At 34.0% G+C, this 16,443-nt stretch overlaps 1 protein-coding gene and 1 long non-coding RNA gene across 3 annotated transcripts in view; one reads left to right on the top strand and one right to left on the bottom strand.

Moving 5' to 3' along the window:
• Positions 1 to 4,647, bottom strand: part of LOC134741412 (paired box protein Pax-6-like) — a 53,137-nt gene extending 48,490 nt beyond the window's left edge. The window contains exon 1 of one of the 2 annotated variants that reach the window (XM_063674181.1): positions 4,306 to 4,647. In XM_063674181.1, the coding sequence (XP_063530251.1) occupies positions 4,306 to 4,435 (130 nt within the window). In that variant the 5' untranslated portion in view covers positions 4,436 to 4,647. The remainder of the gene's footprint in view (positions 1 to 4,305) is intronic. The other variant, XM_063674183.1, reaches the window with a different exon arrangement.
• Positions 1 to 16,443, top strand: part of LOC134741418 (uncharacterized) — a 233,174-nt gene that overhangs the window by 10,194 nt on the left and 206,537 nt on the right. The gene's annotated exons all lie outside the window — the stretch shown is intronic.

Genomic DNA, 16,443 nt, shown 5'->3' with positions numbered 1-16,443 from the left:
GTACCTCATGATTTCCATACGAAATCTCTGAGGACCAAAAATCGCCATACGAAAAGGGCTTTAGAAGAAACAGCCGTGTACATTTCCAATAACTACAGTTTTCTAATTATTATAGTTTTTTATATTCTAAAAACTTTCAGTTTGCCCCTCGTACAAGGCTATACATTGCCAGATGTAGATAGGAGGGTCCTATGAGGGTAGAATGTATCTATGCCTGTTTTAAACAGTTTAAGTATGTAATGACATTGCTTATCAAATTATCAGTAACGTAGAGGCCCCAGTGCCCGGCACAGCTCCAATAATCGACATTTTCAATCATAATGTCATAGCAATAAAGTTGACAGCAAGGTGTTAAATATTGGGTCTTAACATGTCGATTATTGGGGTGTTTACGCTTAGTAGGTTATTAGAAGGATTTCTATTTAAGGTACAGGGGGGCAATTTCGACTGGTAAGTTATAAAGTGCAAGTGAATGATGAGATGACGGGTGACAGAGATGTATGGAAGAAAAAGACATGCTGCGCCGACCCCAAGTGAATGGGACAAGGGCAAGCGAATGATGAAGTTATAAAGTGCAACTTTGATCACCAAAAACTACTATTTACAGTAAGTTTACTGGCAATTGATTGCCTTCATATTGTAGATTAGTTATCTGGGTTTTATTTTTTTCAGACTCAGAATGTTGTGTCTGTATACTTTAAAATGAGAATCTGTATACTTTAAATAATTAAATAAAAATAGTTTATTTACCAAAAAATTATGTAATACATAGTTTTATTAACCTATGATCTCCACACTAGGCTAGGCCTGTCTTGTGGAGTCAGTTGAGACAATTCCAATTTTTAATTAACATCTTCCTACGCTGTAGTTTTGACATTGTACTAACTTTAGAATGATAGATGTATAGTAAGTGAATGACTATTTTTGCTTAAAATGCTCAATTCGTGATGTTGCTATTATTAGACATAATAAATGCTTGTAAAATGACAGACTTAATTGAATTGAAGACGATGAAAAAAAGGGAAATAACTGTATTGAGAACTTTCCTTCAAAATCATAATTCAACTTTTGCGCCGATCTGAAAGATAGTGAATTTAAATTGAACCACAGTTAAATATACGAGGATTGCAATCATATATTACTACTTAGTTTAAAGCCCCGTAAGTTCGTGTTCTTCCCTCACTTCCACTTCAAACGTGAGCGAGATGGAAGTGTGTGCCCGGGAGCGCAGGATATCATGTTTTATTTATTTTAATTTTTTGTACGTTTAAATAAAACAAAAAGTAATCGATGCGTTCCGTCAAACAATATATTGCCGATTTTTAAAAGCAATTTTCAAATTTTTAGCGTTTGTGCATAATTTGTTACAAATTATTAAAATGCATTTTAGATCTATGTTCGTGATTTTTTTACTATAGAACGAAAGTCAAAAAACTCTGGATTCGAATCGATACATTCCATCGAGAAAGGCCTCAAGATCGCTAATTAAATTTATGGCAGGCGTATTTAATTGCGATTCAAAAAAGCGTGACGACTTTATTTTAACTCCGTTTTCTGAACCTACTGCACCTTAATGAGTATAGCATTCAAAATAAAGCTTGAAGTGGATGTTAGAAGTACCTGTCAAATAAATAGAAAAAAACCGGCCAAGTGCGAGTCGGACTCGCGCACCGAGGGTTCCGTACATTACATAATTTTAACAATGTATTTTTTATGTGAAACGTGAGTGAAATCGCAATTTACGATTTAAAATTTATAACGTATTAAAAAAACTACTTACTAGATCTCGTTCAAACCAATTTTCGGTGGAAGTTTGCATGGTAATGTACATCATATATTTTTTTCAGTTTTATCATTCTCTTATTTAAGAAGTTACAGGGGCGGGACACACATTTTACCACTTTGGAAGTGTCTCTCGCGCAAACTATTCAGTTTAGAAAAAAATGATATTAGAAACCTCAATATCATTTTTGAAGACCTATCTTTCCTAGCAAAAATTGAAGTCTATGGGCTAAAGACTAAAGTGAGTAGGGAAATACTAAACAATTACAAATTATAAACACTCAAATATTCGGTAAGACTGCAATTATAAGAGTTCCATGTCATGGTTAAGAAACCTTTACAAGCTTCGTTACAATTAGAGCTGATTTCACTTTTTTATGGATGACGATGATTTGATAAAACATAAATGTTATTAAATATCTTTCACCTTTACCAAGTTTTTAATTTGCAATTTTACACAGAAGAAATAAAAAATATGCTTAGAATTACAAAAGCAAACTAAAATAGTATTATTTTATGGCAAACCTTAGACAGAAATATTTGATCTGGCTAGCGATCTGAATTGCATTGGACGCAAAGTAGTTTCTCTCTCATTTTATGGTCTTCATTTTTTTACAGTTTTCCAATAACATAAAAACATTAGTTATGACAATTTATGTAGAGCCCAAAATGTAACACATTTAGCCACATAAGCAGAAAATAATAACTCGTTTCGCAACTTGTACTTTACTCATAGGTATGCATAAATAAAATAAAAATTGTACAGGTCTTACTTTAAAACCCGTAAGGGACTCAAACGGTACCATCATCTTCCTCAACATTGCCTACCATGCCCAACATTGCCTGGCTTAAAAAACGGTGATTCTTTACAAAACAGTTGTCTTTGTCTAATTCCTAATTGTCTAATGGTTGCGATTCTCCCATTATTGAGAAATGTTGGACATGGTAGATAATGGCCATACCTATGTAAATTATAACGATTCCCCAAATCATCACAATCAGAATCTAAGTGATCGACGTTATTGTAGCGATGCTGTTGTTCTTTACAAAATAATTCACACACATCTAGAGATTTTCAAGATTTTCTATTTCAAGAGATTTTGTTCAAAGTGCCTCGCAGAAGACAACGTACTATGTGTCGCAAAAAGGAGCTATTCGGAATACCTAAAACTAGAACTTGTTATGCACATAATTATTATATTAGGCGTGCTTGTAAGTTATTTAATAATAATTCAAAACTGTCTGAAGTCGATATATTTAATTGCTCGATATACCGGGTGTTTTCTGTAACAGGAGCATTAAATTAAACTGTAGGTTGTACTCCTCAAACTGACCAACATTTGTTCAGCAACTTCTGAAAATAACTTGTGTTTTGATTTTCATTACCCTTTAAAGTTTATTCTAAGACGCAATGTATTGCACAATTTGTTATGTTTAAAGGGTGACAAGCAACTTCAAACACACAGATGGCAGCGTACATTGAAAATAATATTTAATTAGTATGAAAAAGATATAATCTAAAAATTTCATAATTTTAAAAAGTTGCAAATGTTGGTCAGTTTGAGGCGTACAGCCTCCAGTTTAATTTATTGCTCCTGTTACAGGAAACACCCGGTATTATGTTAAAAAAGCATTCAAATAATAATTATGATCTTTTCCCTTTAATCTCATTAAATAAATAAACATAATATAGGTATGTTATGTGTAATGTGAGTGTACTTAATGTTTAATTGCAGTTATGTTACGGTAGGTACAGTGAGGGCATTAAGTGAATAAAATACTAATAATAAAGTAATTTTTGCGACCTCGACTGTACCCGGATAAATAAATTTAGCTACAGCTCAGATTTTTTTGGTTAAGTATTTATAAATATAATTAGCTATCGTATCTTTAATTAAGGAAACTGTAGGTTTAACAATATTATCATATATTTTTGTTTAACTGTATATGTATACCTACAACCGTTTGTTTCTTAATAAACGATAAATAAATAAAATAACGTTAAGGACGCTGATGGTACTATAAAACTGCAAAAACATATCTAGATCGGTTGACTGAAATAATTCCTCATGAAATATACCGCATATGTCGCGTCGCTGTTGTGTCGCCGATTTGTGCAACTTATCGACGGCACATGGAGTTAGCTAATTTTATGTTTAGCAATATTGTTTCATTATGTTTTACGTTTAAACAATGTATTTATTTTTGTGTACGTACTGAACATAATTCAATAGAAATAAAAGAAAACTTACCTATTAAGACAATACTTTATATTTTTACCTCTAGCATGAGGCTATAATTTGATTTTCATGAATCATGAGTCAACCTTATACCTAGTATTACCAACTATATTTTTTTTATAAGTGTGTACGCCAATTATAATAGTAAATAAATGTATTTACAGGTACCCCTTATAATTTATAATCCACACAAATGTCTAAAATATTGATCTTGAACATTGGTAAGCTGATTAAGGTGAGTTCTCTCAAATTTGTATCTAATAAGGAAACGAAAATCACTCACCATTGGGTGATATGTTGAGGGGTTGTGGCATGGCAGCGGGCGCGGGCGGCGCCGGCTCCATCTTCCAGGGCGCGCAGCACGAGGCGGGGGAGAACTCTGGCGTGGGGCCGCTGCCCGCCGATATCAACATGATAACATGCGGCCAGACCACGACACTCAGACCCCGTCTTATCAGTCCGACACTGGAACCGAGACCTATAGAACCTTCGGCACGGACGCACTGGGCAAGCACGCGCTCGCTCGAAGCTCAGCCAGAACACTGAAGAGCGCGCTGGGTGCCCGACGCGCCCACTGGCACCCACTCCCATTCGCACGCCTCGGAAAAAAATCACCGCTCCAAACAATAACAAGAACTGCCTTCACGGACTCGAGCCTCCGTGCACCTCTCACTCTAACGTTCTTAATTCGATTTCCGAACGCGTCAAAAATTACGGCAGCGCTCGATTCGATTGTAACCTTCCGTCCCGTTCTTGGCTTTTTAAATTCGAACGGTTTACTTTCCTAAACACGATTTAGAATCATATAGTTCCTACAATTAAGGTTCATTTCACAATTACTAAAACGTCGCACAACGGACCTTTTGGAATCAAGAGCAAACGGAACTACTCCTACTCGCACTCGTTTGGTTCAGCTTAAGCTTGAATCGCATGAAAGGGACAGGTGCACTACCGCCGCCGGTAGAATTACGGTAGTGAGCACAGGTGATCTTTTACCACTCTTTAGCGAAGGTGTTAATGTAAGCCTATCCCTCTCTGGCACGCAATAGATAACAGGTATATTAAGAGACAGATACTGTGTAATGTATGCTTTTTAATTAGAAGTGGCTCGAGTTAACCATGCTTAACATCCGTTCTAATAAACGCGGTGCGTGGTAAGGTTACTTTGATATTTAATTAATTAGAAGAGTAAGTTCGTAATTCTGATTTTTACTTTAGCCAAGACTTAATTTAAACCGGTCGAAAATAATTAATAAGTAGTCAAACTAATTGATTCTAAGCACGATACTAAAATCGATAGGTAATTACTGGAGTTTTTTTTTAACCAAGGTAGATTGGTTTAAAAACAAACCATGTTTCATTAATCCAAGAACAAAAGAAATAAAATACCTACATAAAAATAGTGCAGGTACAATTAAGGATTCCCATTGTGTCCATATGTGGAATAAAATCACTGTCTTTAAGTTGAACGCCATGTGGTACCTAGGTACTATTGAACGCAATATGTTGTCTGGACTTGGAAGGATTTATTTTGAATACACTAATTACAGGAAAGTGGCTTGTAATGACAGTATGGAAACCTTTTGATGAACTCTTTAATACAATTTTGCCTGTTTATAAATACACACTACTTTGATACATAAATAAAGGAGTTGGAGTTTACTATGGTGTGCTGACTCGTAGTACTATAAATATTGATTGCAACTACATAGTTATTTGCAATTCTTTTGAGCTGCGAAATATCCACTTTTTTATTAAACATGTCTTGAAGTAGTGGAATATATTGGTCTGTTACTTCTTCTAAAATTAACTTAGTCTGTATTTAATTACTTAATACCTACAACAAGCCTTTTTATTTTGTTTTATGGTGGTTCCAATGCAATGTGGTTAAATACATATAAAACACCCATGACTCAGGAACCTGTGCTCATCACACAAATAAATGCCCTTACCGGGATTCGAACCCAGGACCATCGGCTTCACAGGCAGGGTCCCTACTCACAACAGTCACAACCCACTAGGCCAGACCGGTCGTCAATACTCGACATGGGTTTCGCCTCTCTACGAGGCATCCCCAGGAGATGCTGGAGACATTGACGGTCTGACGCCCGGCAACGGAATTGGTCAGTGACTTACCTAAAGATACTTGCCATACCTATTCTTATTTATTTTAATGTGTATTGCACGCAGTATAAAAGTCCCACTTGAAGTATAGAACCTTAGTAACAAAAAAAAACAAGTATGTAGGCTAAATCCCAATGACAAACCTACAGAAAAAATTTGAACCTACATAGGCCTAAGGGGCGTGCCACATATCCATGTGTGTTTACTTTTACCTACAATGTTGTTTTGTGGTTTAAAAATCAATATTTTTTATCAGAAACAACAACAATAACAACAAAGTAAATCCACTCTTAAAATGCACGCGTGCGGAAGAGCTGTTGCGCCCGTTGCATACGGTGCATACCAGTTGGATCTGAATTAAAGCCCTACGCTAATCAAAAAGTTTATATTACTTTTACAAGTCAATTTCATTTGAATTTATAGGTAAAGAATGTAGAACATAAACCATGTAATTTGGTCGATTTACCAATGGTATGATCAAATTTTTATAGATAGTTAGGTACAAAAAATGTTGTAAGGTGCGTTGGGGTAAAATAGAATGGATTTTTTGATGAGATGAGCAGTGCAGCAGCAGCAGTTGCATTGGGACCACCATAAACCAAAATACAAAGGCTTGTGTTGAAAAACTTGCACAAAATAATAGACTTCCTTATTGTACCAATAACTCTCCGGTATTACGGTACAAGAAGTAAAAAATACCTTTAAAAAGTTTCAAAAAAGAAAGACTGGGAAAAGTTGGAAGGTTGTTATAAGCGACAGAGCACAACCACTGCCATTAAAGTGGCAACAATGGTGCCAGCACTTATATTTAGTGCTTTCATGAACACCTGATTTCGGAGGACTTTTTCAGGCCAATTCTAACGTACGATATCAGAATGACGTCGAAATTATGTCATTTAGATATCGTGCATTTTACTCGTACTTACATGTATTGACGCGAGCGAGATATACGATAACTAATTAACATAATTCGGATATCATTCTGTCTTATTCCGGTTTTTAACCTTTTCGCCGCCACGTCAATGAAGTAATAAAGTATCATCAACGCCAAGACACAAATTGCACGGAAACAACTCGTACCTATAACATAATATCAAGTCGTGGCGTGTGGGGCACTGACTTTATATCAAATCAATAGCGGCGAAAAGGTTAATTCACCCCATTGCACCTTATCTCAGTGGTCGAATGACCGTGTAACTTAGTTTTTAGGGTTCCGTACACAAAGGGTAAAAACGGGGCCCTATTACTTAGACTCCGCTGTCTGTCTGTCTGTCCGTCTGTCACCAGGCTGTATCTCATGAACCATGATAGCTAGACAGTTGAAATTTTCATAGATGATGTATTTCTGTTGCCTCTATAACAACAAATACTAAAAACAAAATAAAATTAATTATTTAAGTGGGGCTCCCATACAACAAACATGATTTGAAACGTGGTACGGAACCCTTTGTGCACGAGTCCGACTCGCACTTGACCGGTTTTTATCCATGATTAGGAAAATTGAGCGTCCACAAGGCTTTAACTCCGTAACATCTAGTATGTTTTGCACTTTATAGGGTAAAAAATGTTATGATCCATAGAACGGTATTAGGTACCTTTTTATTTTAATGGAAGTGAACATACCATTATATTATTCAGTGCATTAGCTCTCGGTCAGCGTTAAATCAAAACGTCGAATTATACAACCCACCCATTTCCATTAAAATTAATTTAGTTCGCGGGTTATAAAATTAGTTTTCTTATACCAACAAGGCCTAAAGTTAAACCACTCAAGCTACCTACTTAAAACAAAGATAGAACCAAAGTCACGGTTGATGACATAATTGACTAAATAAGACCTAACCCTACATTATTTAAGGACGTGTCAACTTTTTTAAAAAAGTTTTGGCTACATAATGGAATTTGTATGCAATATTCCTGTAACGAATACCTATCGAGCCTGCAATATTTTAAACATTTTAATTTTTGACTGACTATAAAAAATGTGCACTTTGCCTCTTAATTTGAAACCGGAAAAGTCAACCTTGCCTGCTTTTTTTTCAGAAAAATTGATTTAACACTACTAGATAACCCCTGTTTTTTGCAGTTAATAAAACATAACGTTTGCTTCATTTAGAACGTTCCTTGCTGCTATGGATATGTTTTTTATACTCTGGCACAGCCACTTTGTCAATAGAATAATGCGGCAAGTTTAAAAAATGTAGGCGGGAAGAGTCGATATCCCATAGAAAAATTTGAATTTCCCGCCTTTTTTTGCTGACAGGTTGGGTGTGTTTCAGTAATTATGTAGAATTTTTTTCTTATTATAGGTACAAAATTACAGAAGTAGGTTACCATAATTATAATACACAAAAAGAATAGGTTTTATGTATTTAAATTTAAGCTGCGAACGGCTGTTTTTCGTCAGCTTACAACATCAACGTAACGCGTATCAAGTCCTCATAACATAAATTATTAGGGATAATAATTTAAATAAAAAAAAAGAAATATAATTATCAATATTGTTTAATAAATTGGTTAAAATTATAAATATAGTTCGCAGTAGAGATACTCTCTCTACGCGTTGCTTAAGTTCATTTAAATTTTCAGCTGACAAAATATTTGACTTTCTTTTGTCGCTTACTCCGTCCACCTAAGTACCTACCTAACACGTTAAGCTGCCTCCACTCCCTCCTCCGTAGTAATTCGGTACTAATTTTCAATACCCACTTCATGAATTCCGAGATACAAAATATGTATGTATAATTAATTGTGATTCGTAAAAAATAGCGGCACGAAGATCACCGTGCCCGGATTTGTCGATTTTAAACTATGTGTGTGCTAAATTTCATTTAAATCGGTGAGGCTAATTTAAAGTTACTTTAATTTGTAATATTTATAACATTTATAAATATTATGGTCGCTATAGAACGACGTAGTTGCTCAAGACCTGCTCAACCTCGGCCATGGCGACTGGCGAGAGCTATCGCAAGACCGAGAAGCATGGCGTGATCTGGTGTCGGAGGCCAGGACTCACTTTGGGTCGTTGCGTCACCGTAGTTAGTAAGTATAACATTTATATTTTGTGCGGAAAGAGAAGTCGTAGAATGTATGGGAACCAATACATTCTATGACTCTTCTCTTTTTGCACCGACTCGAGTGATGACAATGACAACTCTTACGAAAGCAAAGCTAAGAAAACTATTGTTTACCTACTTTTGTTAACTTGGCTTTATGCCTGCTCATCCACATTATTATACAAAAATATATTATTTAAACTGCCGATTAGTCTACACTGATTATGTGTGTATTTCGAAATAAGTAAGTTGAGATACTTTTAGACCCTAGACCTTTTTAGACTCACTTAAAAACTTTCAAGTGTGCGTAGTTACCAATACTCTTCCTTTCATATTAGTAAAGGATAAGAAGGCAGGTCCGGTGTTTTTTTTCTCGGCCGCTTGAAAGTGGCCGCATCGCTTGTAGCGCCGGGACAGGGGCGATACACGTACGATTTAGTGCCACGGTACAGCGTGGGTGTCGCCTAATGAATATATTTATTTATACCTCGGACACTCGCCGACTTTTATCTGACACCGCCTTGCCGAAGGACATGTACAGTGTACCTATCTTGCCGTGTGACTAACTATACATACAACTATAAAGTGTATTTAAAAAGCCAATATATTGACGCAAGCTTATGCTGTGCTGTTTGTAGGTGCTGTAATTTCATGTTCATATCATATCTAGGTACAATATCACAGATTTTTTTAACAACGTAGTACTAACAAAAATCTCGTAATTACGATAAGTACCTACTAAGGATATTTAATTATTAACTAGCGAATCGTTTGCTATTTAAATACATATTTTGAACTGACTAAGCAAGAATCATTGCATTGGTGTGATGACACAATCACAACTAGCTATGATAAAACCAATTTATTTATATTTTTCATTTTATTAAAGATTTCATCCTTATTTTAATTAGAAAATCTTAGAATGTGGAAAAATATTTCTCATTGTTTTTTTTTAATTATTCTAGTTCAGACGCATGTAAATAATATACGCAATTTAAGACAAACACATAGTTGATACCTATACGAATCAAGGTTTAGCAGTTGATTTTAATATAAGTATTTAATGTAAATTGCATCGGCAAAGGCGTAAAGATAATACAGGATACTTATTTATTGCAATTGACTACGTGTGAAATATAACGTGTGTTACTTGTACCATTAATACATGTGTGTGGTTCTAGCCGGCGTAATTACTTATTGATACATCAAGTGGCAGGCCACGCAGGCATACTAACCGGACTAACATCAACTTTTTTAACTAACCGTCGGTGGACCTTATGTCTTGGCAATAAGGTTTACGACTAAGTTCGATTTAAATTCAATTAAGGTTTACGAATGAACGAACGATGTATTAATTAGACAATCGTACTTAAAGTTACAAGCGTCATGCGATATGTGGCTTATTACCCCGACTGCCGTATGCATACGCTTAGGCCTAAGGGTTATTGCATCTATCCTTTTTTTGAAAGGTTTGTTTTGTTTCCTTGAACTTCTTAGCAGCAAGATAGCAAAATATGTCCGGCGAAAGGATATAACTAACCCATTTTTCCCTGCCGTAACCATAAGGCTTATGTAGACAGTGCGAAAACGCAAGCGAGTTTCGTTAGAAGCGGTATTAAATTTGATCGATCGACTAAACTGGTCGTACCTGAGTTGTTAACCATGTACTTGCACCATCCATCTGAGCTTTTAAACTGTTTTTTTTAATCAGGGTAGGGGGGCGAGGAAAACTATTCACTACTTATTAAAAATAAATTATTTTGGAAAAGTGTTACAATCAGCACTGCGACTAACGAAATGACGGGCCATTCCTATTCATATAACGAATGAAAAATAATTCAAAATTGCATCTCTATTCTTCAACATGAGGAAATGACGTAAGTGAAACATAGTTTCTATAGACATAGGTAATTACCTATTTATTGGAAAGCATACATTTTTGACAAAGAGAGCTTTAATCGCCCCGCCATTTTTGTAATAGCGCTATTAAGTACCAACCTAATGAAGTAGATAGTTAATAGTTATTAAGCAGTTCGACTGAAGCAAGTTACGTATCTAGTTAAAACTTAATATTCCTAATTACTGTATCTGGATGTGAAATTACTTATTATAACAGGAAACGAAGAGGTCCTTTCTTTAATAATAGCTTGGTTAGATTAATGTTTCGCGAACATTAGAGCGGTTTTCAAGAATCTTTGCCTACCATCAAAGATAGATATAACTCCGTAATAGATGGATACAGTCTAAGGAAAAAACGTGCCTCGAAAACCACGAAAATTTGATTCTCGATCAGATGGCGCCACTAGCTTTGGCCTACTCTCGTATAGAGCGCGTTGTCCGTTGACGGTTTCGTTTTTTATTTATAATTTTAACCCATATCCATCAAGAACATGGGTCAAAATCATATAAAAATAATTAATGCAAAATAAAAAAATCATTTATCCATATTTGAATACATTTTAACGTATTTTTATAAATCTTCATTTTTAGTTTTAAAGTACATCGACAGATGGCAGTGAATTTACAGTGATTACAAAATTTACTATGACAGTACCGCTCTATCTTATTATATCCTCTTTGCTACCATGTCACCTTTCTCCCGTTGTTAGAAAATAATTATGCAGATTGGTAAAGTATCACTAGTTTTTTTATTCAAACCAGGCAATGGTTGGCGTAATAGGCAATCTTGAGGAAGTTAATCGTACGGAAAATTGTGGTAATATCATCAGCCACAAGTGACTCAAAAAGGTCGACATTTTCCAACATTTACTTACTCGGTGGCCGATTCTGATGTAACAATTGGTCGAAGTTTTGGTTTTGTTATGAATGTTATGATACGACCTTTTGACTCTCTGTCCCATAGGTAGAGCTATTTCTTTGTTACATTGTACCTGCTACCGTACCGTCATCTCGTACCTTAATTTCTTATCCACATAATATAATGTAAGTCGGACTCGTTTAGTCATAGGAACATAATTTATATGTAAAGAAAAGGTACCTTGTGGTTAAGTTACACGATTAGGAATAATGATGATATTCCAGTTAGGATAAACTAATAATATGTTGTGTTGTGTGTGTGTTGTGTAATAATAAGTAAGTTATAAGCCTAGTAATGTCATCTCAAAGTTTAGTAAAAAGGTAACTTATGGCGGAGTGCTTGAAAATTCCCAAAAAGATTTAGTCAATACGGTAAAAGAAGTTTTAACATTCTAAAAGACAAATTTAATTATTTCAGTTCTGATCGGGGGGCCTAGGCAATATTATAACCGTACATCGACCGACATTACAAATCCAACTAGCCTGCTATTATACCAAAAACTCTCGTCAAGTCTTTCTTAAGCAGAATAATGATAGGATTAAACGAACTTACCTGAAGTGAAGTTCAATCCTGATTATATGAAGTATTTAGTCCTGGATAATTTTAACAGTGTAGTAGTCTCGATCGCTGGCCAATCTGACGCGAATTTAGAGTCGCCGAGATGAAAGAAAAAATTACCAACTGTCATGATGACATTCATATAGTTTAGAGTATTCATGCACTAAATGGGAAGTAACCATGGATTCATGGTTACTCGAGGAGGGTGGGGATACCCCTTATCCAGGACTAAATACTTCATATAATCAGGATTGAACTTCACTTCAGGTAAGTTCGTTTAATCCTATCATTATATTCGTATTTAGTCCTGGATAATTTTAACAGTGTAGATGTTTAGAGAAGATAATTAAATAATTTGTAAAAATAAATGTCTCAAAAATCTACCCAAAAACAAGCACTTGTATTCTTGGCAAGAATATGTATATCTATATATTATCTATCATGGAAACCTATACCTATCTCTATATTCCATAAAAAAATTAAAATTAAGGCTAAATAAACAAGTCGCTATGAGAAATCTCAAAATATCATAATCGGCTTTTGAGTTTCCTGGCAAAAAGCAGAGAAATTTTAAAAAATTCTCCGACCAATTACATGAGAATTACCAATAATAAAATTAGGTTTTGAACTTATACTACTTTAATGGGTAAATACTCTGAGAATCAGAGATTTATTTACTGCGTTCAAAGTTTTGAACATGTAAAGATAAGAGTTTTGTGTTTTGCTGTAAAGATAATTCATATCTAACAAGAGCAGCAGACAGTAACAGAGTAGTTATCTGGAGCATCCCTTTATGCTTAAAACATTATGTTCACTGGTAAGACCTACCCATATACTATGATCTTTATCTTGACCAATACATCATAATTAGAAAATGTAAAGAAAATATGTAATAATGTACCTATATTGCGGTATATAAATATAAAGCCTCCATAAAAGAAAGAAGACATGAGAACTGTCAAAGATAAAGATAAAAGATATTTATTCGTTACTATTTATCTACCCTTTATTTTCTTGTTGCTTGTCTAAGACACATCAGACAAGGTTTTAAGACATTATGATGCTATAGTTTTCTCTTATAATATATTTTTTTTTTATTCCAATAAATACATATTTCATTTAATTTATTTATTCATAAACAATAATAAATTGAGTCTAGACAGTCATATTTTCGGGGCATCACCCAGTAAAGGAAAAACGTGGCGTGGCAGTCTTTATTATTAATTTTTCTTCTCTAAAGATTTTAAAGAGTATTGCTGTTTTAAATAAACATAAAAATAAAAGGAACTGTATTATTTGTTGAAACATGAAATATCTAAGACTGTAATTTTACTTTCAAAATCTCAAGTTGATTTATTATTTGTAACATACACCCTTAAGAAGACACTCATTGTTTCGCATTCACGCAATTAAGCGTAACAATAGATTGTATCATGTCCATATTTTAAAGTCTGAATACCACTCTTCTTTTCCCAGACCTGGTGTATCTTGGGAGATTAGGACATGCTCGGAGTTGTTTAAACAACTTTCAACAATAGTACTAATAAATGTACATGGTGATTAAACATTAGATAGTTTATGTTGGAAGGGATTTAAGCACCCTTATTTAAAAAGTTGTTAAGTAACCACTTAACTAAGCTAAGTAAGTAATAGTCACTTACTATGCTATAAGGGGTAATATAAATAATACATCCTACACTTAAAATATTCTAAATTGCTTCCCTATCTAAAACAAGTTTCACATTGTCTTTTAATATATTTTATTTAATGTCTATATACATCTAGGAATATAAAAAGGTGATGCTGTTAGAGATAAAGAATCATATCTTTCAATTATTTGTTCTAGTATTTCTCAACCACTACCTACTGAATCTGACAAAAGATTCTAAATGAGTTAGTAAGTAAGCAATTTGAACCGAAACAACCTATAATTTGGTTCAGATAATATAAATTCTTATTATATTGAAAATGTGTGAAATTACCACCACATATGTATGTGGATCGGTCTGTGGCGTTTCCTGCATAATTCCATAATAAAAACCATGAATCAATTACAACATAAGCATTAGCCTTGAGAATCCGAAATACAATGAAAAACAGAAAATGACTATTCTCATTACATATCATAATTATGAGTTATTATGAACAGAAAGTTTGTTTCAAATGCTCTGTTAAATGCCACAAATAACTTCATAGATCAGTTTGGACAGTCTTACTGCTAAAAGGTCTTTCCAACTTCTGTTTGATCTATACTGAACATATTCATACAGAAAGTATATAAAAAACGATATAAATGAAATGCAACAATATGATCTGTTGTGAATTTTATTGTATTTGTGAAATTATTTCAATTCACTACTGATTATATAAATATAATTGATTAATTATATCATTACAAATAAAATAAAAATATATAGGAATTGCTCATTATGGCATAAAGCATATTTTTCTTTTTGGAATCCAATTCTTTTTTCCATCTCAGCTCTATTATCGATAATTGTCTTCATCAGGTCCATCATCATCATCATCCCCCAACCGTTTAAAGTAATTTTACAGTACCAAGAGGTATCAAACATTCGAACACTTTGGATAAGAATCTTTCTAGTACATACTTAACTAATAATGTTGTTTTATTTAATGTCTCAGGCTTAAAGTTAGTAGACCCTTCAAAACCAAACAATACCAGGTAACGGGGACACTAATGTTTAAATGTTGGGAAATGTGATATGACTATTGCATAATACCTATAAACCTACATTATTATCTACCTACCTACCTACTTATATAACCTACCTACCTATTTAATATTACTTACATATCCATTAAATTTCTATTTCCTTATCACAAATGTATCGAAATCTGAGCTCGTGCTAAATTGAACCCTACCATTTTGTGAAAGGGTTCCAAGCAATTGTAGGAAAAATGTTGCCACAATTTGCCTTGCCTTTATAAAAGGCCCAAAAGTTTGGTAAATAATTTAAATAAATGAGAGTTTGGAGCTTTGGACTTGCTCAGAATTTTTAATTTATTGATATTAGACATCCATCCAATGGCTGACTGATTAAAATTTTCTATGTATAGTCTTTGGTATTGTAAGTACCCTTGTTCACCTACAGTTTTGTATTTTATACAACTTACTGTTCATTATCTGTAATTTGAAGGAGGAATAAACTCTTGATTTAATTCAATATATAATTCATATTTCTGAAGGAAATGGAAATTATGTCATGTTCGATTATTTTCATCAAAGGCAATTGGGCTTTGAGAACCTAAAAAATTTAATGCACAACTGACTGGGCTATCCGGGAACATATCAAGAATAAGAATAAGAAATATTATCATAATTTGTTGTGATATTTATATTTCTTGTGAGAGTGGCTAAAATAAATTAGTATTTATATTTATAATTGAATTGAATTGAGTAACCCTTAAAGGGTTATTTTTCCTTATGATATTAGAAGGAATGTATTAGTCAACATGTATGACAATTTACCAAACTGCCTGCAAAAGGAAAAAAATTCCGTTCTAACAATATGATATTATGAAATTTATGAAACAAGCTTAAGCTATAGGAAGCTTGTAAGAAGTGTTAATGAAAATAGTATATGCCATGAACCATGAACCCCCAGATTTGATCTTCATAATAAGGCAGCTGTCTGGATCTTGTCCTTATAAAGGCTGATAGCATTCTTTTGCATATTAGTATAATATGAGTAGGTATGAAGACTATGAAGTGCACTACTGAGTCACTTATTTATTTACTGACTGCCTCTCTTCTGGATAAGGCTACAGAATTTTTGATTAGCAAAGGAATAATAAAAATGACATGCCTCAAAAGGGTTCAGCATATATTATAAGTGTTTGG

The sequence above is a fragment of the Cydia strobilella genome, chromosome 5, assembly GCF_947568885.1.
Source record: "Cydia strobilella chromosome 5, ilCydStro3.1, whole genome shotgun sequence".
Lineage (NCBI taxonomy): Eukaryota > Metazoa > Arthropoda > Insecta > Lepidoptera > Tortricidae > Cydia > Cydia strobilella.
This window is presented reverse-complemented; position numbering and strand designations above follow the sequence as displayed.